This window comes from Pipra filicauda, unplaced genomic scaffold (genome assembly GCF_003945595.2).
Source record: "Pipra filicauda isolate LSUMZ 115617 unplaced genomic scaffold, ASM394559v2 scaffold90_size2875636_pilon, whole genome shotgun sequence".
Taxonomy (NCBI): Eukaryota; Metazoa; Chordata; class Aves; order Passeriformes; family Pipridae; genus Pipra; species Pipra filicauda.
In genome coordinates this window covers 1865270-1892720 of record NW_024105098.1, presented here as the reverse complement: position 1 = coordinate 1892720, position 27451 = coordinate 1865270, and the positions used below count along the sequence as shown (strand labels likewise).

Below are 27451 nucleotides of genomic sequence, written 5' to 3'. Positions count from 1 at the left end.
GTCCGAACTGGTGCTGCCCTTCCTCCAGGGCTGGGGCCGGGGCTGCCCCTCTGCACTCCCGTCCATCCCGATCCCTGCCCTGCCTGCGGGGAGCAGGGCACGGCCGAGCCGGGGGGCAGCAGGGGGGTTGTGAGGAGAAAGGCAGAGTGGCCATTCTCATGTAAACCGTATTTGTGAGGAGACAGGCAGTGCTTGGCTGTCACGGATCAGGGAGGGAGATAACGCCAAGGCTCAACCTGGCCGCGGTATTTCAGTGTTTGTGTGAGGAGCTGCTGCACACACGGTCACACTGCCTTGGGTCTGTGTTCTGCACACCCAGTCACAGTTACACTGCCTTGGGTCTGTGTTCTCCTGCACACACAGTAAAAGTCACACTGCCTTGGGTCTGTGTTCTGCACACACACAGTCACACTGCCTTGGTCTGTGTTCTCCTGCACACACGGTCACGCTGCCTTGGTCTGTTTTCCCCGACAATCCACTGCCGTGCTGCTCAGCCCTGTTGTCCATGGGCGGTGCTCTGGCACACTCAGGACCCCCCTGCTCTGGTGTTCGGTCCTCCCCGGGGACAAGGACCGCGCACACCCAGCCCCTGCTGCCCCCACAGCGGCCGAGCCGGTGCTGCCCGCGGGGCTGGGCGGGCTCCGGGGATGGATCGCTGGAGGGGGGAGGATGGGTCCTCCCGGGCATTCTCTGCTCCGCAGCGCTGTGAGACACGACAGCAGGCACGGAATGGGGAATCTGCTCTGAATCATCACGCTGTAGGAACCTTACGCTCACCAAACCACCTCTTGTTCCTTGGATCGATTCCATCAATAATTCTGGGAGAGATGGCTGAGGAGTGGTTTTGGCAAGGTGACACCGATTGCTTTCTTCCCCATCTAGAGCTTTTTGGGTTGTGTGGCTCCCTTGGGTTTTACATTCTGTGCTGAGACGATTGTAACCCTTCCTCTGGGATGCCTGAGAGCAGCTGCTGTTTCTGTCTAGACACCCGAGCAAGGATGGAGACGATGTAACTTCCTCTGTTTTGAGAGCAGCTGCTGTTTCTGTCTAGACACCCGAGCAAGGATGGATATGACGAAAAGCTGTTTTCCTCCTCTGGCTCAGGATTAAATCTCTCTGTCACAGGTAAGGTCTGCACAGGTTTATTTGCTGGGGTGAATAGAAGGCAGGGAAGGTTTCATTCTTCCTGCTGCCACTTCACGTGGAAGGGCTCTGCACAGATGGTGGGGGGTGCTGTGAAAACACATTTCAGTGAGTCTTTCTGCCTGAATTAACCTGCTCCCCCCTGCACAAATGACAGGCACCGCTTGTGTAGCGGGAAATGGACCTTCCCTGGGAGACTGGAGGGTTTAACACTGCCCAAGTATTGTTCAAAGGTGTGTTGTTTTTCATATGCTAACTGCTGACTTGCTCAGGGATGCTCCCTGCTTCCCTGAGTTGCTCTCTGTCATCTCCTCCAGCCAAATATCTCCTTGTAACACTGGCAAGCAATTAACTATCATTCATAATTACAGGGTAAAAAGCTTTGCAAGGAAACTGTCTCATTAGAATAAGAATATACCAGAGTGCATTATACAAACCATACCCTATGTAATGAGAACATGGGTCATTTTCAAAAATTAGTGACTAAAATGAAGAGCCATGGGTGACTTTTAAGGAGATCCAAATGCCCCAAATATCAAAGGTATTAAGCAGTAACTCAGTGGAAAACTAGAGCAAAAACAAGAACAGTCTACTAGTACTTGGGCTTTGTTGATAAAAACAGCTTGTAAACACTAACAGCATTTACATAGTAATGAATCTCTCACTGACCATTAAATAACAGGGTATCTCTGGTTTTTTTCTTAAGACCAGGGCATTTCTCTAAGGAAATGGATACGTCTTCCCAAAAATACCCAGTCAAAAAGCGAGTGAAAATCCATCCCAACACAGTAACAGTGAAATACACTTCTCATTATCCCCAGCCAGGAGAAGAAGGGTGTGAGGATGTTAATGAAGATCCTGGAGTATTTAAGGAGGATAATCCTAAGAGAAGACTACTGAGTGATGGGAGAAGGAGAGAAAGGACTTTTTTTGGTACGATAGACAGCAAGCCAGCACAACTGCCCAAACCCGGTGAGGTGGGGCAGTGCCAGCATTCTCCTGAAGGGAATGCCCTGCAGTCCAGGAGGACGTGGGCAGTCCTGTTCGGCTCTGCCGTGGCTCACGGCTGCGTGGCTCTCATCACCAGATTGGTTTCTGACCGCTCCAAAGTGCCCTCCCTCGAGCTGATCTTCATCCGCTCGGTCCTGCAGGTGCTGTCCCTCACTGTGGTGTGTTACCACCACGAGCCTCCCTTCGGCCCCAAGGGCTACAGGCTCCGGCTCTTCTTCTACGGGGTGTGCAACGTGGTCTCCATCACCTGTGCCTACACCTCCTTCTCCATAGTGGCCCCCAGCAACGGAACCATCATGTGGAGGGCGACCACCACGGTGTTCAGTGCCATTCTGGCTTTCTTACTCATGGATGAGGGAATGGCTCACATAGACATAGTTACTGTGGTCGGCAGCGTGTTCGGCGTTTGCCTGGTCATGATCCCCAACATTGTTAAGGAGGAAAACTCTTTGCTGAGCACCTGGAAGGAAGCTTTTGGCTACACCATGACCGTCATGGCCGGCCTGACCACTGCCCTCTCCATGATAGTCTACAGGTCCATCAAGGACAACATCAGCATGTGGACAGCCCTGTTCACCTTCAGCTGGACGGGGACGCTGTGGGGAGCGGCCACCATGTTCCTGCTCCAGGAGCCGATCGTGCCCCTGGATGGAGAAACCTGGAGCTACCTCCTGGCCATCTGCCTGTGCTCCACCGCAGCCTTCCTGGGGGTCTACTACGCCCTGAGCAAGTTCCACCCCGCGCTGGTGAGCACCGTGCAGCACCTGGAGGTCGTCATCGCCATGGCCCTGCAGCTCCTCGTGCTGCGCATCGTCCCGGGCGCCTGCGACCTGCTCGGGGCCGCCCTCATTCTGGCCAGTGTCTTCTTCCTGGCGTGTCACAAACTCTCCTGGATGAATTTAAGGCAGCAAGATTATCAGGAGATTGTGGACTCCTCCATTAAATGAACCACAGCTTTGCTGTCCGAGTCTGGCTGTGACCACGTGAACATAGCTCATTTCAGCTCCCGTGCCTCGGCGTCGTGGCCAGGCCCTCTCTCTGCCATTTCAGTTCTCAGCTGATGTAGCAATGTTGGTGTTCCCAGACTCCCATGCCAGGTGAATTTGTTCTGCTGCACATAACCACTGACATTTTGTCATACACAAAAGGGCACCACACAGGGTGCATGAGCAGAAGCACAGGCTGGCCCACAGAAGGGAAGGCCAAGTCACACATGTTCTTCCTCCCCTTCCCTGCATAAGGCAGTACAGAGGGGTTCACTAGTGACTCTCATTCCTGTGCACTGTGGAAGTAGGAAAATGAGCAGTAAAACCATTGCAGTGGTCCGAGTTCTCTGTAATGCTTCTTAAGTTTTGCCTGCAATATTCTAAATGAAGTAATGTTAAATTTCTGTGGCTAAAACTTATGTTTCCTGTGTGTATAGAAGTCAGTAAAGCTTCTTGTGCTTTGTGGTTAAATTTCTGTCTGAACCAATGCAGGAAACCCAGACCTCCTGTAAGGGAAAGAGAGCCCCAAACGCTGAATCTCCAGTTGTGCCACAGCTGGGAAAGGTCCCCAGGAACTACAAGGTCTGTGATGGATCAAAGATCTACCCCTGAAGCAGAGCAAAACCCTTTCTATGGAACCACTTTTTCTAAAAGAGGTTTCAACTATTATGCAAAGGAGGGGAAAAAAAGGGAGAAAGTAAAGATTGTGTTTGAGGTCAAGGTGTGAGCACTGCTGGTAACACTGACCAGCCTGGAAGGCAGCAGGGACTTCAGTCAGGGTGCCTGGGTCCCACCACTGCAGTTAGAAAGCACATCTACAAAAAGCCCCAGGGTTCTGTGGTTGCAAACACTGCTCCTGGCCATGCTAATGTCCAGCTGTAAAGACAAAGGCCAGCATCCAAGACTCTGTCAGTGGTCTCCATGCCAACCAGGCCCAGCAGGCACCTCCCCACCCCAGCCAATTGTGCCTCTGTTCTGGGACGTGAGCATTTTCCAAGGAAAAATGCATCACTCAGATCACCCCAACCACTCCAGCTTCCCCCATGGAAAACACATTTTACTTGGAAAAAGCCACAGCAGCAGCAATTACTTTTATTCCTATGAATACCCTGGAGAGCAGGTTCCCTGACACCAGCCAGCCCAGGTCTGTGTGACACCCACGTCTTCCCACGCCGCTGACCCCCGGTGTCAGGGGGACAGGGTTCCTCAGGCACTGGCACAGTGACAGCTGCCCCAACCACTGTTTCCTTGAGGAGCAGGAGGAGCTGGCAGGAGGAGTTGTGCCCACTGTAGGAAAGACAGGAGAAAGGGGAGCAGGTAAAGCAATGTGGTGCTGGGAAAGCCGTGCCCGGCCAAAAATCCCTCTGGTAGCTCAGGGCAGGGCAGTTCCCAGCCCAGAATCTTGCTGTGCTTCTATCAGCTGATTTCTCTCTGGGGCAGATGGTCTTTCTTCCTCTGACTGCTCAGACAGCAGGAAAGCTTCCTTTATGGAAAGTAACCAGGGCAAAAGGCTCCAGCTCCCACAGCTGCCGTGCCTGTCCCGCTCCGCAGGGAGCCGAGCTCGTGACTGTGCCTCACTCCTGCCAACACATGCCGTGCCTGCAGCCAGCTGGGCACCTGCTGCCAGCAAGGAGCACTCGGCAGCAACACTCCCCAGGAGCCTCCCCTGAGCAGTGGGGATGAGTCCTGAGCCGCCCCAGAGCAGCAAAGCCCCCTCCTCACACCCTCCCTGCCCCCCCAGGCACCCTGAGCGCAGACTTGCAGAGGCACCCAGGAGCCAAGCAGGGCACAGTCCCCCCCCAGGACCTGGGTGATGGCCGGGAGGGTGCCCAGGGCTACGGAGTGTGGTGCTGCTCCAGCTGTGCCACCGCCTGCAGCAGGTCCTGCACCGCCAGGTCCACGTCTGCCCGCGAGGTGTGCCGGCCCACGCTGAGCCGCAGGGCGTTCTGTGCCACGGCGGGGGGGATCCCACAGCCCAGCAGGATCGGGGAGGGCCTGGGACACAAGGGGTGGGTGGGTTGGACTGAAGGCCAAGGAAACACACACTCCATCAGGAACCTCCCCAGGCTGTGAGAGGGAGCCCATGTGCTCCAGGCAAACCTGCCTCCTGTACAGCACCCTGACTGCTGTCCAAGGGCAGCTGCTCTCACTGCACTTGTTGCCCTACGGAGGATCTGGCTCTTCCCCTCCCAGGAAGAACCTGTGCCATGTCCCCGTGGGTTGGCAACTCTGCCATATCTAAAGAGCACTGCTCTAGACCAGACCAAAAGCAGCTGCTGTTCCCACCTTCCCCAGAGGAGCCATCTGGAGACCCAAACAGGGCTGCAGTGAGTGAGCCAGACACACGTGGACATAAGGCAGGCTCCCTTCTGGCAGCGACAGGAGTTCCAAAGTACTTCCAAGCTCAGCTGGATCACCAAAGCCGGGAGGGACAAAGTCCCTCCAAGCAGCAATCAAGCGTTCCAACTGTGTCTCCTGCAATAATCCCCTTCCCAGCCCTTCAGCCCCTCTGGAAAGCTCTGCACTCTCTCTGCTCCAGGTGACACTGCCCAAGCCCCGCACAGGCCCCTTCCCTGCCCCGTTTCCCTCCCTTGGCAGACCCCGGGCCCGGAGCAGCCAGCGCTTACCGCTCCCCCTTGTCCGAGTGGCAGGCGGCCCCCACGCTGGCCAGCAGCACCTTGCAGTGAGCCAGCACCCTGTGCCCTGCAGGGACACAGTACAGCTCTGCTCTGTGCCAGGGCCACCCTGCCCCACGGCCACCCTGCCCCACAGCCCTGCCCGCTGCCACAGTGGGCACGGGGGCTGTGAGGGGCAGGGGCTTGGCTCCGTGGGCACAGCACAGGGCAGTGCTGGGGGAAGAGCTACCTTGGAGGCCTGGTCCCAGGATGGAGAAGTTAGAGGTGTTGCAGAGTCGCTTGGAGCCCTTAAAGCGACTGTTGAAGTGGATCCTCTCCTTCCCAAAGGAGGCCTGGAGAAATCAGAGGGCTGTGAACTCCTCGAGGTTCACGAGCAGCTCTGCCCTGACGAGGGGGTGGCAGGGCCAGAGGGACATAACCCACCCTGCTCCAGGCCCTGCTCTGCAGTCTGACACCCCAGGAAGGGCCCAGGTGTGCTCACCTCCAGCCTGGCCTCCAGGTAATCCCGGACATCCCGCATATGAGCCTCGTAGGCCTCCCAGTTCTTGCTCACCAACTCTGCAGCCTGAGGACATAAAATCCCGACACTCTGGTACCCCCCCCGTGTGTGGTCCCTGGAATGAGAGTCCAGCCTGGACTCTGTGATTGCCCTCTGTGATTGCCAGTGCCCTGTGTCCCCCATGGCCCCTCGGTGCCCTGACCTGTGTGACTGCCAGGGCAGCAAACCTGCAGCAAGTGCCCCGAAGCACCTCATCCCACCGGCACCAGAAAGCTCCATCTCCCTTCCCTGTAGTTCTCCTGCCCTCCTGCACCCTAAGTTTGTCACTTCTAATGATCAGGAAGCACAGGTGGCTGTCCCTGTGCTGGTTCTGCCAGGAAGCACCTGCAGGGAACCACTTCAGCCCTGCCCATCACCAGCTCACCTGGCCCAGGCCAGCGATCATCGGGGTGTTCTCGGTGCTGGAATGGAAGAGGGAAGAGTGAGTTATTTCTCTGGACCAGAAACCCAACCTGTGGCACAGACATTCCCTGGGTGGGACCCCTCAGCACTGGCACCTCCCTGGGAAGGGGGCAGTTCCACTCTGGGGTCCCACAGGGACCTGAGCCCCAGGGAGTTCCACACATGGATGCGTGTCCCTGCTGTGCCAGGCTGCTCGCCCCAGGGCTGCCAGTGACACAGCTGCCAGCTCAGCTCAGATGAGGCAGCCACCTGTGGCTTGGCCACCAGCCCCAGCTCCCGGGCCACCCCTGCCACCTTACCCTGGGCGGAAGCTCCTCTCCTGTCCCCCCCCAAAGAGCAGGGGGTGCAGGGGGGCCGTGCTGCCGGGGCCGCGCACGTACAGGGCACCGATGCGGGGGCCGTAGAACTGTGGGACAGACAGCACTGTGACCTGGGGACACTGCCAGCCCCTCCCGTGCTCCGGCACACACCCACTGCCCTCCAGGGCTGGGCTGGCCCCTGCCCATCCCACGGGCACAGAGCACTGCAGGGCTGTTCCCCATCCCTGGTCCCCATCCCTGGTCCCCTCCTGCTCCCTCCTCCAGACAGGGCCCTGACCCGCAGGGTCTGCAGAGCCCCAGCCAGCAGGAAAGCTTCGGCCACTGACAAGGCACTGAGCTGTGGGGCCACCCAAAGTCCCCCTGGCACCCCCACAGAGATGTCTGACAGGGCAAACAGTGGCTGGGCCAGGTGAACAAGGCCACACCCTGCGTCCCCCCATGGTGAGGAGGGGTCATACCCTGTGTCCTCATGGTGAGGAGGGGCCTTACCCTGTGCCCCCACAGTGAGGAGGAGCCGTACCTTGTGCCCCCCATGGTGAGGAGGGGCCTTACCCTGTGCCCCCACAGTGAGGAGGAGCCATACCTTGTGCCCCACGATGGTGAGATAGTCCACACCCAGCTCCTGCACGTCCACACGCCCCTTGCCGATCATCTGGGCCGCGTCCGTGTGCAGCAGCACCCGGGGCAGCCCCTGCCCCGCCCTGCGCTGGTTGAGGGCTCTGACGCGCTGGCTCAGCTCCGCCACGGGCTGTGGAGGGTGAGGGGCTGTGTCCAGGGCCCCCCGCTCCCTGCTCAGGCACCTCTTTGCGGGGCTGCCCCACACTCACCATGATGACGCCGGTCTCGTTGTTGGCCAACATGAGGGACACCAGGCAGGTGTTGGGCCGGATGGCAGCGAGGACATCGTCCACCTCGGCCCGCCCGCTCTGCGGGGACACGGGCACAAAGGTGGCTTCTGCGAGCAGAGAACAAGCATGAGGTTTGCCGGGGAGCCCGAGGGCACCTGGGGCTGCCTGCGCCCCGCTGGGCAGGGCAGGAGTGTGGGGCAGCAGGTGCAAAGGCATGAAACACGTTCCTGAGGGAATGGGGCACCGCTGGGGGAGCCAGAGCCCTTTTGGGGGAAAGGGGAACAGCATGGAGCTCGTAGGTCCCACCCTCCTCCGCAGAAATGCCCGTGGAGGGAAGTCCACCACGCAAACCTCACCCTGCCCCTGTGTCACCCACCTGCCAGGCTGTCCTTGCCCAGCTGCTCCAGGGGCAGGCGGATGGAGTCGTGCTCCACACTGGATGTCACGATGTGCGGTGTCCCTGGGCTGTCCCCGGTCTGGCTCTCGAGGAAGTGCCTGCGGGCGGTGTGGATCACCATGTTGTTGGCCTGGGGAGAGGAGACAGAGGGAGGTGAAGGCCTGGAGGAAGCAGGTGCCCTTCGTCTCCACCGACCCCATCGCTGTTTGCTGGGGAGGGGATCGGGGCTCAGTGCTCCCACCTCCGTGCCCCCCGAGGTGAACACGATGTCCTCAGGCCGGGCCCCCACCATCTGTGCCAGGCTCTCCCTGGCTCTGCCAATCAGCTCCTTGGCCTTCCTGCCTGCAGGACGACACCTGGCAGCTCCCATGGCCCCCGGACACGGGTCTGGCCCAGGGAGCCCCCTTTGCCCCCCTGGTCCTTACCTGCAGGGTGAGCGCTGCTGGGGTTGCCCCAAGCCTGGCTCAGGGCATCCTGCACGGCCTGGGCTGCCTCGGGGGCCAGCGGGGTGGTGGCATTGTGGTCCAGGTACACCCTCCTGGGGGCAGGGGGCAGGTGAGGAGCACTGGGGGAGCGGGGGGGGCAGGGGACACATAGGGCAGGGCAAGGTCTCACCCCTCAGACGGGTCACAACGCGCCTCTGCCGGCTCCGTCCCAGCACCCATCGCTGCCTGCACTGTCCCGTCCTGCTGCCAGCACCGCCGAGGCCCTGCCCTGGCCCCGCCCTGGCACCCGGGCACAAACACGTGGGCAGCACGGGGAAGACCAAGACCCGCCCTGCCTGTACCAACACCCACCAATCAGCTCCCTCCTGCCTGTACCAACACCCACCAATCAGCTCCCTCCTGCCTGTACCAGCACCCACCAATCAGCTCCCCCCTGCTTGTGCCAGCCCCACCAATCAGCTCCCTCCTCTTCTACCAGCCCCACCAATCAGCTCCCTCCTGCTTGTGCCAGCCCCACCAATCAGCTGCCCCGTTACAGCCGCGCTCCCCGCTCGCTCTCACGCGCCGTTCCCGCGGGCCTCGGCGGAAGGGGTGGGGCCAGGCGCGCGCGGTTCCGGCGCGCGGGGGGCGGTTCCGGCGCGCGGGGGGCGGTTACGGAGGGGGCGGAAGTGGCGGCGCTGCCCCAGTCCAAGATGGCGGCGGCTCGGCCCGGCCCGGCCCCGCGCGCTCCGCACAGGCCCCGCGCGGCCCCGCGCGCGGTGTCGGTGAGCGCGGGGGGGGGCGGGAGCGGGGCCGGGGCCGTGACTGTGACTCAGCACCGGGGCCATGACTCGGCACCGCGGGCCCCGACACCCCGCCCGGGCCGGCGGGACCTGCGCGGGGCTGTGCCCGGGGCGGCCGCGCCGCGTGGGTGCGGGCCGGGCCGGGGCTGAGCGGGGACTCGGGCGCTGCCGGGCCGGGCCTGGCCCGCTCTCCCCCTGGTTGCCGGGATTCCCAACCCGGCGCGGGGCGCGGCACCGCCGGGTGTCGGCTCACGCTCCGTATTAGGCTCGGAGCCGCTCCGGGGAGCGATCGGCCCGCCCGCAGAGCCGGGCAGGGGCCGGGCCGGCGCTCCGGCCGCACGGGGCCCAGAGCCCCGCTCTCACCGGGGGCCTGTGCGGGAACACGGCTCCCCTGACACCCCTCTCCTCTCGCTCATCCCCCAGGTCCTGTGGTAGCCCTCGCACCTGAGCAGGGATGGAATCACTGGACACCGAGGTGCGGGCACGCAAGACTCTGGGCACTGTGGAGTACGTGGAGTCGTCGGGCTTCGCGCAGGGGGTGCTGCCCACCAGGAAGGATGTGGTGCAGAACATGCTGTACCTGCTGCAGCCCAAGAGGGCCGGCCAGGCCCAGCGCTCCAAGGAGGACGCGGCACAGCTGCTGGCAGAGCACCTGCAGGAGCACTGGCTGGTCTGCAACCTGCACACCATCGCCACGCAGAACATAAAGAAACTCATCCTCAAAATGTACGAGGAGTTCACCAGGTTGTACCAGACCAGGAAGCAAAGACAGAACCAGAAGTTCTCCGATCGGGCCGACAAATTCAACGAGAGCTCGGAGAAGCTCTTTGATGTGTTCTGCACAGACACGCAAATGAGGGATAAACTGGAGGAGTACAGTGGGATAAAAATGACCAGCATCGAGTGGAAGTTTCTGGAAGACCAGAGGAGCGAGAGAAAAATGTACTACGAAGATTTCACAGAGAAGCAGGAGCTGAAGATGATGGAGAGGAGGCAGAAGATCCAGTGTCTGGAGCACTTCAGGAAGCTCGCCAGGGAGGAGAAGGAGGGGAGGAAGGCGAAGGCGAGGGACCGGGGCGAGGAGCAGTCGGACGAAGGCACGAGCGTGGACGAGTCGTACCCCGCGGAGGAGGAGAACGGCGGCGCCCCGGCCTTCTCGCTGCGGGGCCGGCGCAAGCGCCGCTGCACCGCCAGCACCACCGCGCCCCTGGAGGGCGAGCACATACGGATGAGCATCCGCAGGGTCAGGCCTGGCTTCTACGAGACTGTGGAGAAGGTGAAGAACTGCTAGCGCCCGCCGCGGGGTGGGCACGGCTGCTGGAGTGCCAGGGGCAATGCACACCGGAGGCAAGTTTGAAACCCCACCACCCACTGGAAGTGATTGTTGTGGATCCCCAAGCCAGAGCTCAGGAACATCCTGCCTCCAGGGAAGAGGGCTGGGATGCTGACAACTGCAGCAAGGACTAAACCATGTGGATTTGGAAGGATGAGCTGTTAGCGGCCAGCGATGCCGAGGCTCAAACGTGGCCGATGATCCAAGGTTACGTAGCGTATAAGCCTCTTATTCCAAGGTCCTGTCTGCATCCGTGGAGTTTGGAAGTCTCTCAGCATTTCTGAGCCAGTGGTGGCCTAACAGTACAAACCAGGACTGGGATTTGCTGCAGGGTAATAGCTTGGACTTGCTGCTCCCAGAGAATCCACGCGCTGAGGAGCCCTGGCCCCCGTTGGCTGCAGCAGGGCCAAAGGGACTCGGCCCTTCCCACAGGAGGCGGTGTTCCTGCAAGGAAGGAAGTGGGTTTGGAGCATGTGTCACCCAGCCCTAGAGAGGCACACTGCGCTTTTGGGAGGGCAGTGCTCTCCTGCTCAAGGTGGGGGGAGAGATCAGGAGACAGTGGAGTGCTTTGGCTGTAAAAGCGTTGGTGATTCTGAATGTTTTATTCTAGATTCTATTTTAATGACGTTTCCTTGATCAGGATAAACCTTCCTGTAACTGGATGAGTTTTATCATGAAGTCCCTAATATAGCATCTGGGGTGTGAATCCTAAATGAAGTGGTAATGTTTTATCTTCGGGGGGAGGGGGGTAACATAGGGGGAAATACAAATTGCATTATTTAGTTTTAAGATGAGAGTAATTTTATAAACTATTATCCTACCTTTTTAGGATGTAGGGAAGAAAAAGCCTTCCCAGGTGTGGGTAGCTGTGCTGTTCTCAGCAGCAGGCACCCGGATCTGGGCTTGCTTTTCCACCCTCAAGGTCATGCAGACCAGCAGTGGGGAGATAGTAGTTTTCCACCCAGAGATTGTTTGAACAAAGCGTGACCCTCTTGCCCACGTACATCCTGAGCAGTGACGTGTCTGTGACTTTTTTTAGTTAGAGTTGCTTTACTGGTTTTTAAAGATGAGAGACTTGAACTTCCAGTGAAACCCAGTGCTGGAGATCCTCTCTGGTGAGGTTCCCAAACCTTGCCAGACCACACTGAAAATGGAAAACCCCCAAGTCTCTATTTGTCCACAAAAGATCTTTGGTAGAAAAAACGCAAACTTGCCTGGTTTTAAAATTTACCTTCCAGTGTGAATGTTGGTTTCCCCACTCCAGTATCTCAGCTTTTCCCCGTTTCTTTCCTCTCCGTCCTGCACATCATTTACTGACATTAACTCGTGCTCTTTCATTCTTTGGCTTTTGCTCCCTTTAACAATAAATGCATGTACAAATAATTTTGACAGTTCCTTTCCTTTTGATGAATCAGTGCTCAGACTGCTTTAAAGTCCCATGCCAGAGGAGGAAGGGAACACAGAGCAGCTCTGGTGCCGTGGGCAGGGCTGGGCTGGCAGCCCTGGCTGTGCTGCCCCAGCAGGCCCCGTGTCCCGAGCGCTGCGGTTCCTCCCCAGGCCCTGGCTCCTCAGGCAGGGCCAGGGCCTCGCTCTGTGTCTGAGCAGCTCTCCATGGGAAGATGCTCCAGGACGTGTAGTGCCGTGTATTCACATCACTCTAGAGTTACAGGTTTGATTGCAGCACCCCCAGCCTCCGCTGCCTGACACTTGCAGCCTCCCTCTCTCCTCTGATGTGCTTCACTGACTTCCCCGTGCAAATTATGTCACGTTTAAACTATTTGCCTTCCAGCCCTGAAGTGCTGGACTTGAGCCTCTCACTGGGCCTCTACACCAGCAGCTCTGTTTCAGCAGGGAATATAGCCAAGCTCGGACCTCGCCGAAGTAGAAGTGTTTTAATAACTGCTGTAACCCCCCTTGTATTACAGATATAGCTGACAGTATAAATGCTTGTGTGTAAAGCAAATCCACCGGGGTTGGCTCGGATACGGAACACAGCTGTATAGTGCTTTATGATTTTCAGGGATTCAGGGAATTTAAGGTTGTCAAATCTGACTTCCTGTTTACCACAGGGAATTACATTTCATTCAGAAGCCCCACACTCAGCCTGCTGGTCTCAGTTGAACTGACGTGTCTGACAGAAAGTCGAGCCGAAGGTGTCAGCAATCTGCTGCCTTCCTCATTGCCTGCTTAGTGATTTGCCACCTTCACTGTTTGAAAAAATAAAAAGAAGCAAAAACAAGTCCGACCATCTTCTAGGCTGGGATTCTCTTCATGCCATCCCGTACAGGCTGAGCAGTGTGTATCCATTGAAATCATATTTGGGGCTTTTTTAACTGAGTTTGACTGTGGATAGAGCCAAAGCCTGGCTCTGTTTCTGCTGCAACAGGGGGGAAATTTCTAAATCATGTATTCTGATTACTCTTCTTTGGGACCATGGTGCCTTTTTAATCAGGACAGCAAATCTTGTCCCAGGATTCTGTACTTTTGTACGTTAACAGTTGTTGACTTTCCTTTTTGGTGTGTCCCAAATAAATTAATATAACATACCTCTGGGCTTTTGTTTCTTCTTTCTAAAGGGGGAGGAAAGAGGAAACTGAAGCTAAAATAAATCTTCTCTGCTTCAGCTCTCCCTCATGGGCCCTGCAGGAGCAGCTGTGGTGTGTGCAGGGGGACTGCGTGGGGCAGCAGTAGGGAAGCTGCTGGAAATGGGAATCTAGCCTGGAGCAGCCCAAGGTGAAGGGGGGGAGGGATGAAACCTCTGCATGTGTTGGCAGCATTTCATGTGGGCTCTTGGTGCCTCAGGTGTGGGATCGGCATTGGACACAAAGGCCTGGTCCCACACGTGGGTGTCCCACACGTGGGTGTCCCACACGTGGGTGTCCCACACGTGGGTGTCCCACTGCTGCCTGTTCTGTCGTGGCTCAGGGATTTGGTGTGGGAGATGAGTGAAGGGCAGGGCTGTCCAACAGACACACAGGGCCGTGGTTTGCGCCACAGACCCTCAGCGAGGAAGGGAAGTGGTAAAAGAGGAAATGCTGGAAAGGGCATGTTTGCTTCAACGGCTTTTGCAGGAGGGAACCAAGTGCATCCCAGGGGTATGGACACTTTTGCTGGACACTGAGTCACTAATTTAACCGGGCATTTGAGGAGAAATATCTTCAGCCTTCGCACCCTGAACCTTTCTGCAAGGGGAGCAGTAGAAAGGAGAGGGCACCCTGAAACCCCTGCGTCCCAGCCTGGGGCCCTGGCAGCCAGGCTGGGCACGTGCCAGCCCCAGGGAGGTTTTACACCCCTCTGCAAGGAAAAGCTGCCTTTTCACAGCCCTTGCAAGTTCCTTAGAGCTGCCCAGGCCAGCCCTAAGCGAGGTCGCACAGAAATCCCCGGCTGATCTCCCAGCACGGATGTGCCACTTCACATGGCACACAGCAGCCACTGCTCTGCCTCCTGCCCGGCTCAGAAAGGGGAAGGAACCCAAAAAAACAACCCAAAATGCAAATCACGGCACTACTGAGCAGGCTGGATGTGGAAAACAATGCCTGTGACTCAGCACAGAAAGAGTCACAAAGCTGGAATTTAAACAAGTCCAGGCCCAGCACTGTAGGCACACGGCTCACAGTGTGTTGGGCAGTGCCTGCTCACGAAGGAGGTGGATGGGTACAGGGAGGGGGAAGCACCAGAGCCCTGTCCTAGAGCTGCCAGACAGCTTAACACAGGGTGACAGGGACAAATTGTGGCACTCCAGGGAAAAATGTATTCCCAGAAAGGGTGGAGCAGACACATGAAGCTGTGTCATGACTGTGCTTGTGCTCAGCACCTGTGGCTGGGCTCCAGGGGAGCTCCAGGAGGGGAGATGAACCTCCTGCTTCACCTGACACCCACACTTTGTCCCCTGGAGGAGAGACACAAGGCACAGGCAGTGGTGAAGCTGCCCCCACCACGGCAGAGCTGGGCACCGAAATCCCAGTGTGGGGCACAGGAACCCAGCACGACACCTGCCTGACCCTCATCCCACTGCTCCTGCTGCCTCCATGAAGAGTCCCCCTGAATGCTGGAAGGAGCTGCAGCGAGCATTTCCAGAGCAAACGTGTTAATTCATTAACCAGACACGCTCGAGGGTATTTCCTGCTCTCGCGGAGGGTGTTGTCTTGTTATTCTTCCCGAGTTTCTGGACAGCAGATGCTTCCTCCTGGCGCGGCTTCGGAGCCAGCACGGCTTCGCTCCCATCTCTTAAGACTACTAATCCAAGTTCCTCCCCATATTGCCTGGCCCTGCCCCACAGAGTCCCCTCTCACACACTCCCTGGTCCCGCTGAGGTTGGGCTGTGCTGTACAGCGGGAGCCAGCCGGGTCTGCGCAGCCACAGCAGCCCTGGCAGAGCCCGCTGGGCAGCAGGGACACATCTCCAGAGGGAGGGAGGCTGGAAATTGATCCTGGGGAAATCCAAACGTTTGGGAATTGGGGTAGGAGCTTTTCCTTTGCTGGCCACCTGGTACAGAGCAGCCAGGCCCTCAGACTTCCCTACGCCAGATGCTTTCAAGGACCCAGTTTCCCCCGGCTCCAAGTTTTTTACAGCTGCATATGTCCAGCGAAATCACTTTATGGCCCAGTTTTGGGAAGGGGGTGAGGACAGAACTGCAGGCAGCACCTGCCCAGGTATTCCCTGGGCTCACTCATGGCACTGCCATGGCTCTGGCAGCCTGTTTGCTTGAACGGTACCCCAACAACCTTTTGTGGAGTTTCTTTGTGAGTCAGTGCTTCCTGCTGCCCCGCAGAAGCTGCCTACAACCTCAGGAGACCAGTTGGCCCAGCCTCCAGCAGCATTTTACACCCTTTTGCAGTCGATGTGCACCAAAATCACTCCCATCTCGGCTCCCCCCTCTCTGGAACGCATTAATTATGAAAGCACGGCTGACGGTTCCTCCTGCAGTACCCTCAGGGTGTTCCTATCTTGGGACAAACCACATTGCCCTTCAGAGACGGTGGGAAGGGAAGGGAGGGTGTGGGGGGAGGACAAACTCAAAGACCTGACTATCTTTTGTTGTATCACATCCCTTCTGTTGGGCCGTTACTTCCCACATGCTCCTGCAGTTTCTGGATGAGAGAAGCAGGTGCTGTGGAAAGTCCAGAAATTTTGGGAGACGCCTGGCTGACCACAGGGACGAGAGAGGCGGGACCCCCTCTCCGCGGCCCCCCCGCGTGGTCCTTGCGGGGCAAAGCTGAGCCGCCCTCACGCCGGCTGTGGGTGCCCAGCGCTGGGAGCAGCCCGACCCCAACCCGCGCCTGGGGGGCACAGGGGGCACAGGGACAGGCCCGGCCGCGCCTCGGGGCCAGCGCAGCGGGAGGGACGGCTCAGGTTACCGGCCTCGTACAGAAATGAGTGCGGCCGCGGGAGCCCGGGGAGGTTTGTGCCGTCCGCAGCCGAGCTGTATTAAAGGGGAGCGGCGGGGCGGCCGCGGGGCTCCTCCGGCAGCCTCCCCTCGGCATGGCAGGGCCGGGGGGCGACGGGGACCTGCGGCGCCTGCTGAAGCTGCACCGCACTGAGATTGCCATGGCCGTGGACGACGTGTTCCCGCTGCTGCACGGCCTGGCTGACCACGACGTGGTCCCCGAGCATATCTTCAAGGTGAGGCGGCGGGGCGGGAGGAGATGGGCTTGCCGTGGGGGCCGGGACCGGCTGGCAGCGCCGGGACGCGTGCCAGCGGGCCGTGGTGGCACTGGCAGGAGACGCTGAGCCGGGCGGAGCGGGAGGGCTCCCAGCGCGCTTTCCATGCCCTGCTCACCTGGCTGCTGGGCCGCGACGCCGCCGCCCTGCGCGACTTCTGGGCCGTGCTCTTCAAGGACTACAACCTGGAGCGCTACGCCCGGCTCCGGCCCGTCCGCGGCGCCTTCCCCAGAGGTACTGGGGGGTCAGGAGGGACCGGCATCCCGGGTCCTGCCAGTGGGCAGGGGTGGCACCCCGGGCTGGCCGCGCCTGTCCCAGGCCCTGTCCCTCTTTCAGAGGCGGAGCTGGGTCGGCAGCGCCGTGGCAGGCGTCTGTCCCCCAGCCCCACGGCACCGGCCCCACACAGACCCCAAGGCAAGAGGAAAGCCCCTGAGGAGCGGGACAAGGCCCGGGCAGCACAGCCCTCCCCACGGCACACCACCAGTCCTGGTATGGAGACCCCGAGTGGGATGGAGATGGGCTGGGGTGCTGGGGGGTGCCCGAGGTGTAGCGGGGTGTTGTGACCCCTGACACCCACCCTCATAATGCTGCAGGGCCCCTGGCAAAGGCAAAGACTGTGAAGAAGCCGGAGGGTGCAGATACCCCCCGCACCCCTCGTGCCGGCGGTGAGTGCCAACCCCCCCAGGGCAGCATCTGCCTGTGCCCCCTGTTTGCCCACAGCCATGGGCAGGGGGCTGCTCACCCCACTGAGCCCCCCTCAACCGCAGCCCTCCAGGCAGTGGCTGCCTCAGTGCAGAGAGCAGTGGCTGTGGCGGGTGGTGAGGTGCCCATCAGCCGTGGGGCCATCGAGAGCATCCTCATCAAACACGTGCTGGAGCCAGGTAGGTGCAGCCCAGCTCAGCCCAGCCACCTCCTGCCCAGTTAAGCTCCCAAATTCTGGAGCCACCCTCATACATGAGAGGAAGCTGGAGCTGCCTCTGGCCCCTCTTGCAGGCAGCTCCAGGACAGGCAGCAGAGCTGGGAATGAGCCATACACCCAGGCTGCCCGCGACGAGCCGGGGGCCAGGAGCAGAAGCCACAGCCTGAAGCCCCCTGCCCAGCCCAAAGCATCCCAAAGTGTATAGATGCCCACCCACCTGTTTTCAACCTCCCTTGTGCAGCTGCCAGAGCTGTGGCAGGGGGTTGTCCTTGCATGGCATCATGGCCATGGCCTGGGAGTGTCCCCCTGTGCCAGCACTGCCTTTCCAACCCTTTTCTTTTCTCACCCGTAGAACAGGGAACCCCAGCTGCACCCCCAGGGCCAGCTGCCAGTGCCCACCACATACAGCCAGCAGCCTGTGCCCCTCCAGGTGAGCCCTGGGTGTGACACCCATTGCACCCCCGAGAGGAACTGTTTGGGTGTCCCTGGCATGTCCACTGGCCTGGCCTAGCACAGGAAATCCAGGGATCCACTACTGGGGGGCTCACCAGGTTACAACGCCCAAGAGACAGGCAATTCACACCCTGAAGGGGTTGGTGTGTTTGGTGCAGGGTGAGTGATGCAGGGGGAGAGGGTGAGGGGGACGACAGACACTACCACAGCCACAGTTTCAGCCTGGTGGGTGGTGGTGACCTCCTGCCCACTCCCCCGGGGCAGGAGAATGAGGACGAGTGTGCAGCCTGCGGTGACGGCGGTGAGCTGATCTGCTGTGATGGCTGCCCCAGGGCCTTCCACCTCACCTGCCTGGTGCCCCCGCTGCCCCGCGTCCCCAGGTGAGTCCCAGGGTGCCGTGGGGACCCCAGAGCACCCTCGCTGTCTCTCACTGCCCTCTCCGACTGTGCAGTGGGACATGGCGATGTGGCTCCTGTGTGACGAGTGTGGCTGAGCCGGGGCAGCTGCTGGAGGCAGATGTGGCTGTGCAGCGACCCCCCGAGATCGCCGGGGAGGAGGGATGTGATACCCGGCTGGGTGGAGCTGATGCGAGTGTCTGTAGCCGCTGCTTCACCCGGATCCCCACCCCCCAACACTGTCCTGCTCCCAGTGCAGAGCCCAGGTGAACCCCCATCACCCCCACATCCCAGCCTTAATTCCCCCCCCGGAGGGGTCTGCCCTGACAGTCTGTGTCACCCCTGAGGGTGTAGGGGGCTGCTGCTCTGCACATCCTGCACACGCACCCCGGACATGGGCAGTCTGGACACCACCACAGCAGCTGGTGACCAACCGGCCCAGGCAGCCAAGGTCAGTACAACTCGAGCCAGGGAACGCTGGGAGAGCGGGTACAGGGAGCGGTGAGGGGGAGGAATGGTGCTTCAGGCTGGGACAGGGACAGGCCAACACTAACTAGGTGGAGGCAAGTTAGTGAAGCTGTGCTCCGGAAACATGAGCTGAGGCTGCACCAGGTGAGGGACTGAACCTGGTTACTAACCCTGACCAAAAGGAGTGCGAGCTGAGGGCAGGCAGGGGCAGGACATCTCTCCTCCCACAGGCAGAGGAAGGAGCCCTCAGCAGTGACCCTGTGCTGAGCCGGGATGAGCTCGATGCGCTCCTGGGTGAGGTAAGACTCTGTGGGACACCAACAGGCAGAGTCCATCTAAAGGGGACTGTGTCTTCAGTGTGACCCATGGGGTAACAGTAGGCTGTCGGTCAGGGAGGGTGTGCCTGGAGACCCCAAGGGGGCAGGACGTGGGATGGAAAGCAAAAATAAACCCCTGGGGCTGTCCCACAGGGCACGTGGGACGGGATCTTGCAGTGGGCATTCCAGAGCATGGCACGGCCCCTGGCAGACACACACGGGCTCCTCGCCTAGTGCACACTATGCCGGTGGCACCACCGCCATCACAGGAGTGCAGAAGCAGCCCCTGGGGCAGCTGTGCCACAGGAGGTACACAGGCATCACGGCAGCTCCAGAAAGCCGACAACATAAATAACAGAGCCTCACAACACAACCCAAAGCACTCGGACACTGGCAAACAACACATCACAGCAAACGATGCTCAACAGAGCAAAGGCAAAGTATAAATGACCAAAAGTCTATGAAAAACAAAACTAAGAAAGTATAAAAGAATAGGAAAAAAAATCTAAAATATAAGAAAAAAGAGAATAAATTTCCAAAAAAAGTATTGGTATATATCACTAATATGTATAAAAAAAAACAAAGGCAAGGCAGTAAACAATGAATCAAGCCAGACATAAAAAAAAGATGGCGCAAAAGCCTACAGCACCCGGTATTCCCAGGCGGTCTCCCATCCAAGTACTAACCGGGCCCGACCCTGCTTAGCTTCCGAGATCAGACGAGATCGGGCGTTCTCAGGGTGGTATGGCCGTAGGCACCCCACAGCCCCACAGCGCCGCTCTTGCCCACCCACAGCACCCACTCGCCCTCCCACAAAACACCACACCACCAGCAACGATGGACAAGGCACCTGCCTGACACCCCCTCTGCCACTCGCACACTTGCCCCCCTGCCCGCCCCCCTGCCCACCCCACCAGCCACGCCAAAACACACCCGGCGCCCCTCAGCCCGCCCCAAATGCCCCGACGGCAAAACAAGGCACGCTGCCCGCCAGCACGGGGCAAAAGCCTACAGCACCCGGTATTCCCAGGCGGTCTCCCATCCAAGGACTAACCGGGCCCGACCCTGCTTAGCTTCCGAGATCAGACGAGATCGGGCGTTCTCAGGGTGGTATGGCCGTAGGCACCCCACAGCCCCACAGCGCCGCTCTTGCCCACCCACAGCACCCACTCGCCCTCCCACAAAACACCACACCACGGGCAACGATGGACAAGGCACCTGCCTGACACCCCCTCTGCCACTCGCACACTTGCCCCCCTGCCCACCCCACCAGCCACGCCAAAACACACCCGGCGCCCCTCAGCCCGCCCCAAATGCCCCGACGGCAAAACAAGGCACGCTGCCCGCCAGCACGGGGCAAAAGCCTACAGCACCCGGTATTCCCAGGCGGTCTCCCATCCAAGTACTAACCGGGCCCGACCCTGCTTAGCTTCCGAGATCAGACGAGATCGGGCGTTCTCAGGGTGGTATGGCCGTAGGCACCCCACAGCCCCACAGCGCCGCTCTTGCCCACCCACAGCACCCACTCGCCCTCCCACAAAACACCGCACCACGGGCAACGATGGACAAGGCACCTGCCTGACACCCCCTCTGCCACTCGCACACTTGCCCCCCTGCCCGCCCCACCAGCCACGCCAAAACACACCCGGCGCCCCTCAGCCCGCCCCAAATGCCCCGACGGCAAAACATGGCACGCTGCCCGCCAGCCCGGGGCAAAAGCCTACAGCACCCGGTATTCCCAGGCGGTCTCCCATCCAAGTACTATCCGGGCCCGACCCTGCTTAGCTTCCGAGATCAGACGAGATCGGGCGTTCTCAGGGTGGTATGGCCGTAGGCACCCCACAGCCCCACAGCGCCGCTCTTGCCCACCCACAGCACCCACTCGCCCTCCCACAAAACACCGCACCACGGGCAACGATGGACAAGGCACCTGCCTGACACCCCCTCTGCCACTCGCACACTTGCCCCCCTGCCCGCCCCACCAGCCACGCCAAAACACACCCGGCGCCCCTCAGCCCGCCCCAAATGCCCCGACGGCAAAACAAGGCACGCTGCCCGCGGCAAAAGCCTACAGCACCCGGTATTCCCAGGCGGTCTCCCATCCAAGTACTAACCGGGCCCGACCCTGCTTAGCTTCCGAGATCAGACGAGATCGGGCGTTCTCAGGGTGGTATGGCCGTAGGCACCCCACACCCCACAGCGCCGCTCTTGCCCACCCACAGCACCCACTCGCCCTCCCACAAAACACCACACCACGGGCAACAATGGACAAGGCACCTGCCTGACACCCCCTCTGCCACTCGCACACTTGCCCCCCTGCCCGCCCCACCAGCCACGCCAAAACACACCCGGCGCCCCTCAGCCCGCCCCAACTGCCCCGACGGCAAAACAAGGCACGCTGCCCGCCAGCACGGGGCAAAAGCCTACAGCACCCGGTATTCCCAGGCGGTCTCCCATCCAAGTACTAACCGGGCCCGACCCTGCTTAGCTTCCGAGATCAGACGAGATCGGGCGTTCTCAGGGTGGTATGGCCGTAGGCACCCCACAGCCCCACAGCGCCGCTCTTGCCCACCCACAGCACCCACTCGCCCTCCCACAAAACACCGCACCACGGGCAACGATGGACAAGGCACCTGCCTGACACCCCCTCTGCCACTCGCACACTTGCCCCCCTGCCCGCCCCACCAGACACGCCAAAACACACCCGGCGCCCCTCAGCCCGCCCCAAATGCCCCGACGGCAAAACAAGGCACGCTGCCCGGGGCAAAAGCCTACAGCACCCGGTATTCCCAGGCGGTCTCCCATCCAAGTACTAACCGGGCCCGACCCTGCTTAGCTTCCGAGATCAGACGAGATCGGGCGTTCTCAGGGTGGTATGGCCGTAGGCACCCCACAGCCCCACAGCGCCGCTCTTGCCCACCCACAGCACCCACTCGCCCTCCCACAAAACACCGCACCACGGGCAAAGATGGACAAGGCACCTGCCTGACACCCCCTCTGCCACTCGCACACTTGCCCCCCTGCCCGCCCCCCTGCCCGCCCCACCAGCCACGCCAAAACACACCCGGCGCCCCTCAGCCCGCCCCAAATGCCCCGACGGCAAAACAAGGCACGCTGCCCGGGGCAAAAGCCTACAGCACCCGGTATTCCCAGGCGGTCTCCCATCCAAGTACTAACCGGGCCCGACCCTGCTTAGCTTCCGAGATCAGACGAGATCGGGCGTTCTCAGGGTGGTATGGCCGTAGGCACCCCACAGCCCCACAGCGCCGCTCTTGCCCACCCACAGCACCCACTCGCCCTCCCACAAAACACCGCACCACGGGCAAAGATGGACAAGGCACCTGCCTGACACCCCCTCTGCCACTCGCACACTTGCCCCCTGCCCGCCCCACCAGCCACGCCAAAACACACCCGGCGCCCCTCAGCCCGCCCCAAATGCCCCGACGGCAAAACAAGGCACGCTGCCCGCCAGCCCGGGGCAAAAGCCTACAGCACCCGGTATTCCCAGGCGGTCTCCCATCCAAGTACTAACCGGGCCCGACCCTGCTTAGCTTCCGAGATCAGACGAGATCGGGCGTTCTCAGGGTGGTATGGCCGTAGGCACCCCACAGCCCCACAGCGCCGCTCTTGCCCACCCACAGCACCCACTCGCCCTCCCACAAAACACCGCACCACGGGCAAAGATGGACAAGGCACCTGCCTGACACCCCCTCTGCCACTCGCACACTTGCCCCCCTGCCCGCCCCACCAGCCACGCCAAAACACACCCGGCGCCCCTCAGCCCGCCCCAAATGCCCCGACGGCAAAACAAGGCACGCTGCCCGCGGCAAAAGCCTACAGCACCCGGTATTCCCAGGCGGTCTCCCATCCAAGTACTAACCGGGCCCGACCCTGCTTAGCTTCCGAGATCAGACGAGATCGGGCGTTCTCAGGGTGGTATGGCCGTAGGCACCCCACCGCCCCACAGCGCCGCTCTTGCCCACCCACAGCACCCACTCGCCCTCCCACAAAACACCACACCACGGGCAACGATGGACAAGGCACCTGCCTGGCAACAATGGACAAGGCACCTGCCTGACACCCCCTCTGCCACTCGCACACTTGCCCCCCTGCCCACCCCACCAGCCACGCCAAAACACACCCGGCGCCCCTCAGCCCGCCCCAACTGCCCCGACGGCAAAACAAGGCACGCTGCCCGCCAGCACGGGGCAAAAGCCTACAGCACCCGGTATTCCCAGGCGGTCTCCCATCCAAGTACTAACCGGGCCCGACCCTGCTTAGCTTCCGAGATCAGACGAGATCGGGCGTTCTCAGGGTGGTATGGCCATAGGCACCCCACAGCCCCACAGCGCCGCTCTTGCCCACCCACAGCACCCACTCGCCCTCCCACAAAACACCGCACCACGGGCAAAGATGGACAAGGCACCTGCCTGACACCCCCTCTGCCACTCGCACACTTGCCCCCCTGCCCGCCCCCCTGCCCGCCCCACCAGCCACGCCAAAACACACCCGGCGCCCCTCAGCCCGCCCCAAATGCCCCGACGGCAAAACAAGGCACGCTGCCCGGGGCAAAAGCCTACAGCACCCGGTATTCCCAGGCGGTCTCCCATCCAAGTACTAACCGGGCCCGACCCTGCTTAGCTTCCGAGATCAGACGAGATCGGGCGTTCTCAGGGTGGTATGGCCGTAGGCACCCCACAGCCCCACAGCGCCGCTCTTGCCCACCTACAAGAGGCTTGGACCTGCAACAATATAGTACTCTCTAATACAACCCAAATTTCTCGTTTTGCTTTAGCCCTGGAGTCATCATCTCATCTTTCCAGTGATTTTAGCTCCAGCTCCAGAGGCTTTATTTCCCTCCCAGCTCTGCTCTCTGACCTCCAGCTTTATATCTTCCCACCACTGCCAGGTGAAACTTTTCCTGGTTCTCACAGTAGGATCTTCATTTTGTCTCGAGGTGTACAGTTATTTCAGCTCCATTTCTATGGTTGGTATCCCTTCCCCACAGTGATTCCAGCTATACTCCGTATCCCTGCCCCTGAAGCCCTATCCATCCCACAGTGATTTCATCTCCAGCCCCATAATCTTCATATCTCACTAGCTGTGCTGTCTCAGCTTCAGCTCTGCATCTTCCCTCTGCTGCCAGGTGAATCTGCTTCTGGATCTTTTCTAGAATCCATATTGCAACTCCAGTTCTATAGTCCTTATCCCACCCCCAGCCCCACACTGGTTTTAATGCCAGTCCCACCTTTGTGTGTCCTCCAGCTCTGCTGCCTCAGCTCCAGCTCCTCAGCTTCCCACTGGCTCCAGCTAAAAGCTGCTCCTGGGTCTCAGTGCAGCCCAAGGCTGTTGATAAGGCCACAAATCAGTCACTGTCATCACTTAAATATCTCTAGCAGCTATCATAACCGTTCCAATGGGGTCCCAAATTTGGTGGCACATGAGGCCTGACCCCCAACACACACCTTCCCCCTCCCCATGGGTCCCACGCCCCCCACCTGCCCACAGCCCCTCCCCAGCCGGCAGCAGCGGCTGGGAGCAGCCCCTGGTTCCCCATTCCAAAAGGTGCCCTTGGGCTGGTTCTGAGACCTGCACTCCCAGCCCGTGCCTGGTACCACTGCGTGGGGGACTGAGACCCTCCTGGCAGCTCCTGTAGCCCCTGGGCTGCAGCTCCATCCCCTTCCCCACGGGATTCATCCAGCTCCAGCCACAGCACTTCCCTTGCTCCACATCAGTTTGGGTGTGGATCCAGCCCCAGGGGCTTTAATGTCCCCTCTGGTCCCACAGCCAGTGTTTCACACCCAACCTTTATTTAAAAAACTTCATATATCTAGTAATAGAATAAAAAATAATAGAATAAAATAAAAATACAAGGCAATAGCACAACGTTAACAAAATAAAATAATGAATAAAGAACACCATAATAACGTAGTAAGAGAATAAACAATAAAATAGTATTAGCAAAAAATAAAAGAATAAAAATGATAAGATAATAAACCAGTTTTATAGCCTTTATTTTTAATATTACTTGAAACTCCACAGCCTGGCAGGGCCGCCTCTGCCCCTCTCACTCGGGGGTCACAACCTCCACCACCCCGGGCCAGCGGCCGCTGCCCCCGCGATCCCGCCTGCTCCCCGCCTTCCTCCCTTTCTCCCGGGAGAAATCCCGGCCCGGCCGTGACCAGAAGCTTCCCCCTGTCCTCCCCTGGACCCACCAGCACCTGCCGGGGCTGCGGCCGCGGCTCCGCCGGGTCCCGGAGCGGCGGGAGCGGCGCGAGCGGCGCCTGAGGGGAGCGGGGGCGGGGCCTGCTGAGGGGACACGGCGGGGCGGGCGCGCGGCCGGGCTGGGGGCGGGCCCCGATTGGACGGGGCGGGGAAAGGCGGGCTCCGATTGGACGGGGTGGGGAAAGGCGGGCCCCGATTGGACGGGTCTGGAGCCGGCGGGGCTGCGCGTGCAGCCCTGGGAACCCGGAGCAGCGCCCCCTGGCGGCGGGGTGAGGGGGAAGGTGCAGGGCCGGAGCCGAGGCGGCGGAGCGGGCGGTGGAATGAAGGGATGGGATAGGGACTGTGGGGTTGGAGCTGCGATCGGGACTCCGATAGGGACTGTGGGGATGGAGCTGCGATCGGGACTCCGATAGGGACTGTGGGGATGGAGCTGAGATCACTGAGGGGCTGGGAAAAGGACTGGGGTAGGGGCTGGGATAAGGACTGGAGGAATGGAGCTGGAATCACTGAGGGGCTGGGATAGGGCTGGGATAGGGACTGTAGGACAGGAGCTGGAATCACTGATGGGCTGGGATAGGGCTGGGATAGGGACTGTAGGACAGGAGCTGGAATCACTGTAGGACTGGGATAGTGATGTGGGACTAGGATAGGTAAGCAGACCAAGACGAAGGAAGGGGAAGGGTAGACAAGGGAAGGCAAGGCAATGTAAACCCTTGCCTTGCCTTTCTTTGCTTTACCTACCTTTCCCTTGCCTCGCCTACCCCTCCCTTGAGGCGCTCTCCCATCGGTGGCCATGCCCCAGAACTTTATTTCCACCAGATGGCAGCCTGGTTTTGCTATTGCTCGTTTCACCCTCATCTGCTCATTTCTCTGGACACCCTTCAGGCACAGAAGTGCCTCTGGGCTCGTTGTTCTTCGGCGTGGCTCCCAGCTCTCTCCTCCCCATACCCCTCTGGTGGAAAGAGCGTGGCACCGTGTTAGGGCAAAGCGGTTTGGGCACAGCACATATTACCCCTTCCACTCAGCAGCCGTGTTTTCAGGTAGTCCTGGTGTGATACACCTGCAGTGGCCTTGCTGTGCCTCATGCTTTGGTGACCCTCCTACCATCCTGACACTCCCGACCCTTGCTGGGCCAACCTAGAGCTGGCCAGGCTGCAGGTAGGGTCAGGGTGGCTGCAAATGGCCTCAACAGTCATTTTCTGAGGAGGTTTGGTGAGAATGAGCTTGCCCAAGAAGGTCAACTGCAGGTCACCACATCAGAGAGCATTAGAGAGCTGGTTACTACCCACCTGGAGGTGTGAAACAGCCACAGAACAGCCCCTGGGACCGGTTCCCAGCGGCACACAGGCTTGGGCAAGCGGGGGCCATAAGGAGGCGGCATCGCAGAGCGGGTTCTTTTCCCTCCCCCCTCCTCCCCGGTGGGTAAATCCCATCAGCAGCCACCCTAAATCGCCCCACGCCAGCCCTAATCCCATCTCAGGGAACGCCATCAGGCTCCCATCAGCCGGGCGAGGGGCACACAGCCCCGGGAGGAACACCCCGGGAGAGTCGGGGGACAGCAGGGATGGCCCTGGGCACTGCCCGGGAGGACCAGCGGCGTGCTGGGAAGGGACCGCCTGCCCTTTCCGTGCTCTCTGGAGAAGGAGGGGGAGCGCAGGGCTGAGCTGAGCTTTGCCCTGGGTTAATTTTAGACCAAGGAGATAAGAGGAGGCGCATGGCGGGGCTTAAGGGGTCTCTTAAGCGGGGCCTCCGCCGTCCCTGCAGTGGCGCCCGGGGAGCTCGCGGGGTCCCGCTGCTCCCGCCGGCCGCGGGGGCTCCCGGCCGGGCCGGGGGTTGGTCTCGCCCCCCGGGACGGAGCGGTGCAGGCAGTGTTGTGGGGTGAACGCCGCCTGTGCACCCCGGGGCCAGCGCAGCGCCCTGTTGTGGGGTGCAGGGGGCCCTGGGGAGAACCCTGTCCTTTGAGGGTGGGGGGGAGGGCGGCCATGTGGCGGGGGGTTCCCCGCATGAGGATGTGGGGACACAGCCTGTGCGGGTCACCGGAGCGGAGGTGACTGCTGTGTGGGAGGGGCACACGTGAGAGGTCGGTCATGTGCGGGACACTCCCGAGAGCAGCACTAAAACCGCCGCACGGCCCCCACCGCGCCTCCTTA

The 27451-nt window shown here is 60.3% G+C and overlaps 4 protein-coding genes and 12 non-coding genes across 16 annotated transcripts; 3 read left to right on the top strand and 13 right to left on the bottom strand.

Moving 5' to 3' along the window:
• Nucleotides 1-1031: 1031 nt before the first annotated feature.
• Nucleotides 1032-3611, top strand: SLC35G2 (solute carrier family 35 member G2). Its single transcript, XM_027724877.2, has 2 exons — nucleotides 1032-1125; nucleotides 1850-3611. Exon 2 carries the CDS (start codon nucleotides 1872-1874, stop codon nucleotides 3099-3101), a length of 1230 nt encoding a protein of 409 aa, XP_027580678.2. The 5' UTR covers nucleotides 1032-1125; nucleotides 1850-1871; the 3' UTR covers nucleotides 3102-3611.
• A 584-nt stretch (nucleotides 3612-4195) lies between these two features.
• Nucleotides 4196-9314, bottom strand: SCLY (selenocysteine lyase). Its single transcript, XM_039391146.1, has 13 exons — nucleotides 8918-9314; nucleotides 8728-8840; nucleotides 8544-8644; nucleotides 8282-8432; nucleotides 7885-8012; nucleotides 7641-7805; nucleotides 7037-7143; nucleotides 6700-6736; nucleotides 6258-6341; nucleotides 6006-6108; nucleotides 5768-5843; nucleotides 4947-5135; nucleotides 4196-4427 (listed from the first exon to the last, which is right to left on the bottom strand). Exons 1-12 carry the CDS (start codon nucleotides 8965-8967, stop codon nucleotides 4976-4978), a joined length of 1275 nt encoding a protein of 424 aa, XP_039247080.1. The 5' UTR covers nucleotides 8968-9314; the 3' UTR covers nucleotides 4196-4427; nucleotides 4947-4975.
• Nucleotides 9315-9452: 138 nt separating this feature from the next.
• Nucleotides 9453-13410, top strand: LOC113989908. The gene is made up of 2 exons (XM_027724878.2): nucleotides 9453-9512; nucleotides 9954-13410. Exon 2 carries the CDS (start codon nucleotides 9985-9987, stop codon nucleotides 10819-10821), a length of 837 nt encoding a protein of 278 aa, XP_027580679.1. The 5' UTR covers nucleotides 9453-9512; nucleotides 9954-9984; the 3' UTR covers nucleotides 10822-13410.
• Nucleotides 13411-16344: 2934 nt separating this feature from the next.
• LOC113989972 (autoimmune regulator) lies at nucleotides 16345-19310 on the top strand. The gene is made up of 11 exons (XM_039391175.1): nucleotides 16345-16485; nucleotides 16584-16758; nucleotides 16861-17013; nucleotides 17118-17405; nucleotides 17467-17642; nucleotides 17796-17873; nucleotides 18161-18276; nucleotides 18348-18557; nucleotides 18646-18792; nucleotides 18965-19058; nucleotides 19230-19310. Exons 1-11 carry the CDS (start codon nucleotides 16345-16347, stop codon nucleotides 19308-19310), a joined length of 1659 nt encoding a protein of 552 aa, XP_039247109.1.
• Nucleotides 19311-19713: 403 nt separating this feature from the next.
• On the bottom strand, nucleotides 19714-19832 carry LOC113989978. Its single transcript, XR_003541450.1, has one exon. It is a non-coding gene; the product is annotated as a 5S ribosomal RNA (ribosomal RNA).
• A 249-nt stretch (nucleotides 19833-20081) lies between these two features.
• On the bottom strand, nucleotides 20082-20200 carry LOC113989985. The gene has a single exon (XR_003541457.1). It is a non-coding gene; the product is annotated as a 5S ribosomal RNA (ribosomal RNA).
• Nucleotides 20201-20437: 237 nt separating this feature from the next.
• Nucleotides 20438-20556, bottom strand: LOC113989990. The gene has a single exon (XR_003541460.1). It is a non-coding gene; the product is annotated as a 5S ribosomal RNA (ribosomal RNA).
• Nucleotides 20557-20793: 237 nt separating this feature from the next.
• On the bottom strand, nucleotides 20794-20912 carry LOC113989983. Its single transcript, XR_003541455.2, has one exon. It is a non-coding gene; the product is annotated as a 5S ribosomal RNA (ribosomal RNA).
• A 229-nt stretch (nucleotides 20913-21141) lies between these two features.
• On the bottom strand, nucleotides 21142-21260 carry LOC113989993. Its single transcript, XR_003541463.1, has one exon. It is a non-coding gene; the product is annotated as a 5S ribosomal RNA (ribosomal RNA).
• A 236-nt stretch (nucleotides 21261-21496) lies between these two features.
• On the bottom strand, nucleotides 21497-21615 carry LOC113989988. Its single transcript, XR_003541459.2, has one exon. It is a non-coding gene; the product is annotated as a 5S ribosomal RNA (ribosomal RNA).
• A 229-nt stretch (nucleotides 21616-21844) lies between these two features.
• Nucleotides 21845-21963, bottom strand: LOC113989984. The gene has a single exon (XR_003541456.2). It is a non-coding gene; the product is annotated as a 5S ribosomal RNA (ribosomal RNA).
• A 241-nt stretch (nucleotides 21964-22204) lies between these two features.
• Nucleotides 22205-22323, bottom strand: LOC113989987. The gene has a single exon (XR_003541458.2). It is a non-coding gene; the product is annotated as a 5S ribosomal RNA (ribosomal RNA).
• Nucleotides 22324-22559: 236 nt separating this feature from the next.
• LOC113989994 lies at nucleotides 22560-22678 on the bottom strand. Its single transcript, XR_003541464.1, has one exon. It is a non-coding gene; the product is annotated as a 5S ribosomal RNA (ribosomal RNA).
• Nucleotides 22679-22907: 229 nt separating this feature from the next.
• LOC113989980 lies at nucleotides 22908-23026 on the bottom strand. Its single transcript, XR_003541452.1, has one exon. It is a non-coding gene; the product is annotated as a 5S ribosomal RNA (ribosomal RNA).
• A 263-nt stretch (nucleotides 23027-23289) lies between these two features.
• Nucleotides 23290-23408, bottom strand: LOC113989981. The gene has a single exon (XR_003541453.2). It is a non-coding gene; the product is annotated as a 5S ribosomal RNA (ribosomal RNA).
• A 241-nt stretch (nucleotides 23409-23649) lies between these two features.
• On the bottom strand, nucleotides 23650-23768 carry LOC113989982. Its single transcript, XR_003541454.1, has one exon. It is a non-coding gene; the product is annotated as a 5S ribosomal RNA (ribosomal RNA).
• Nucleotides 23769-27451: the final 3683 nt, after the last annotated feature.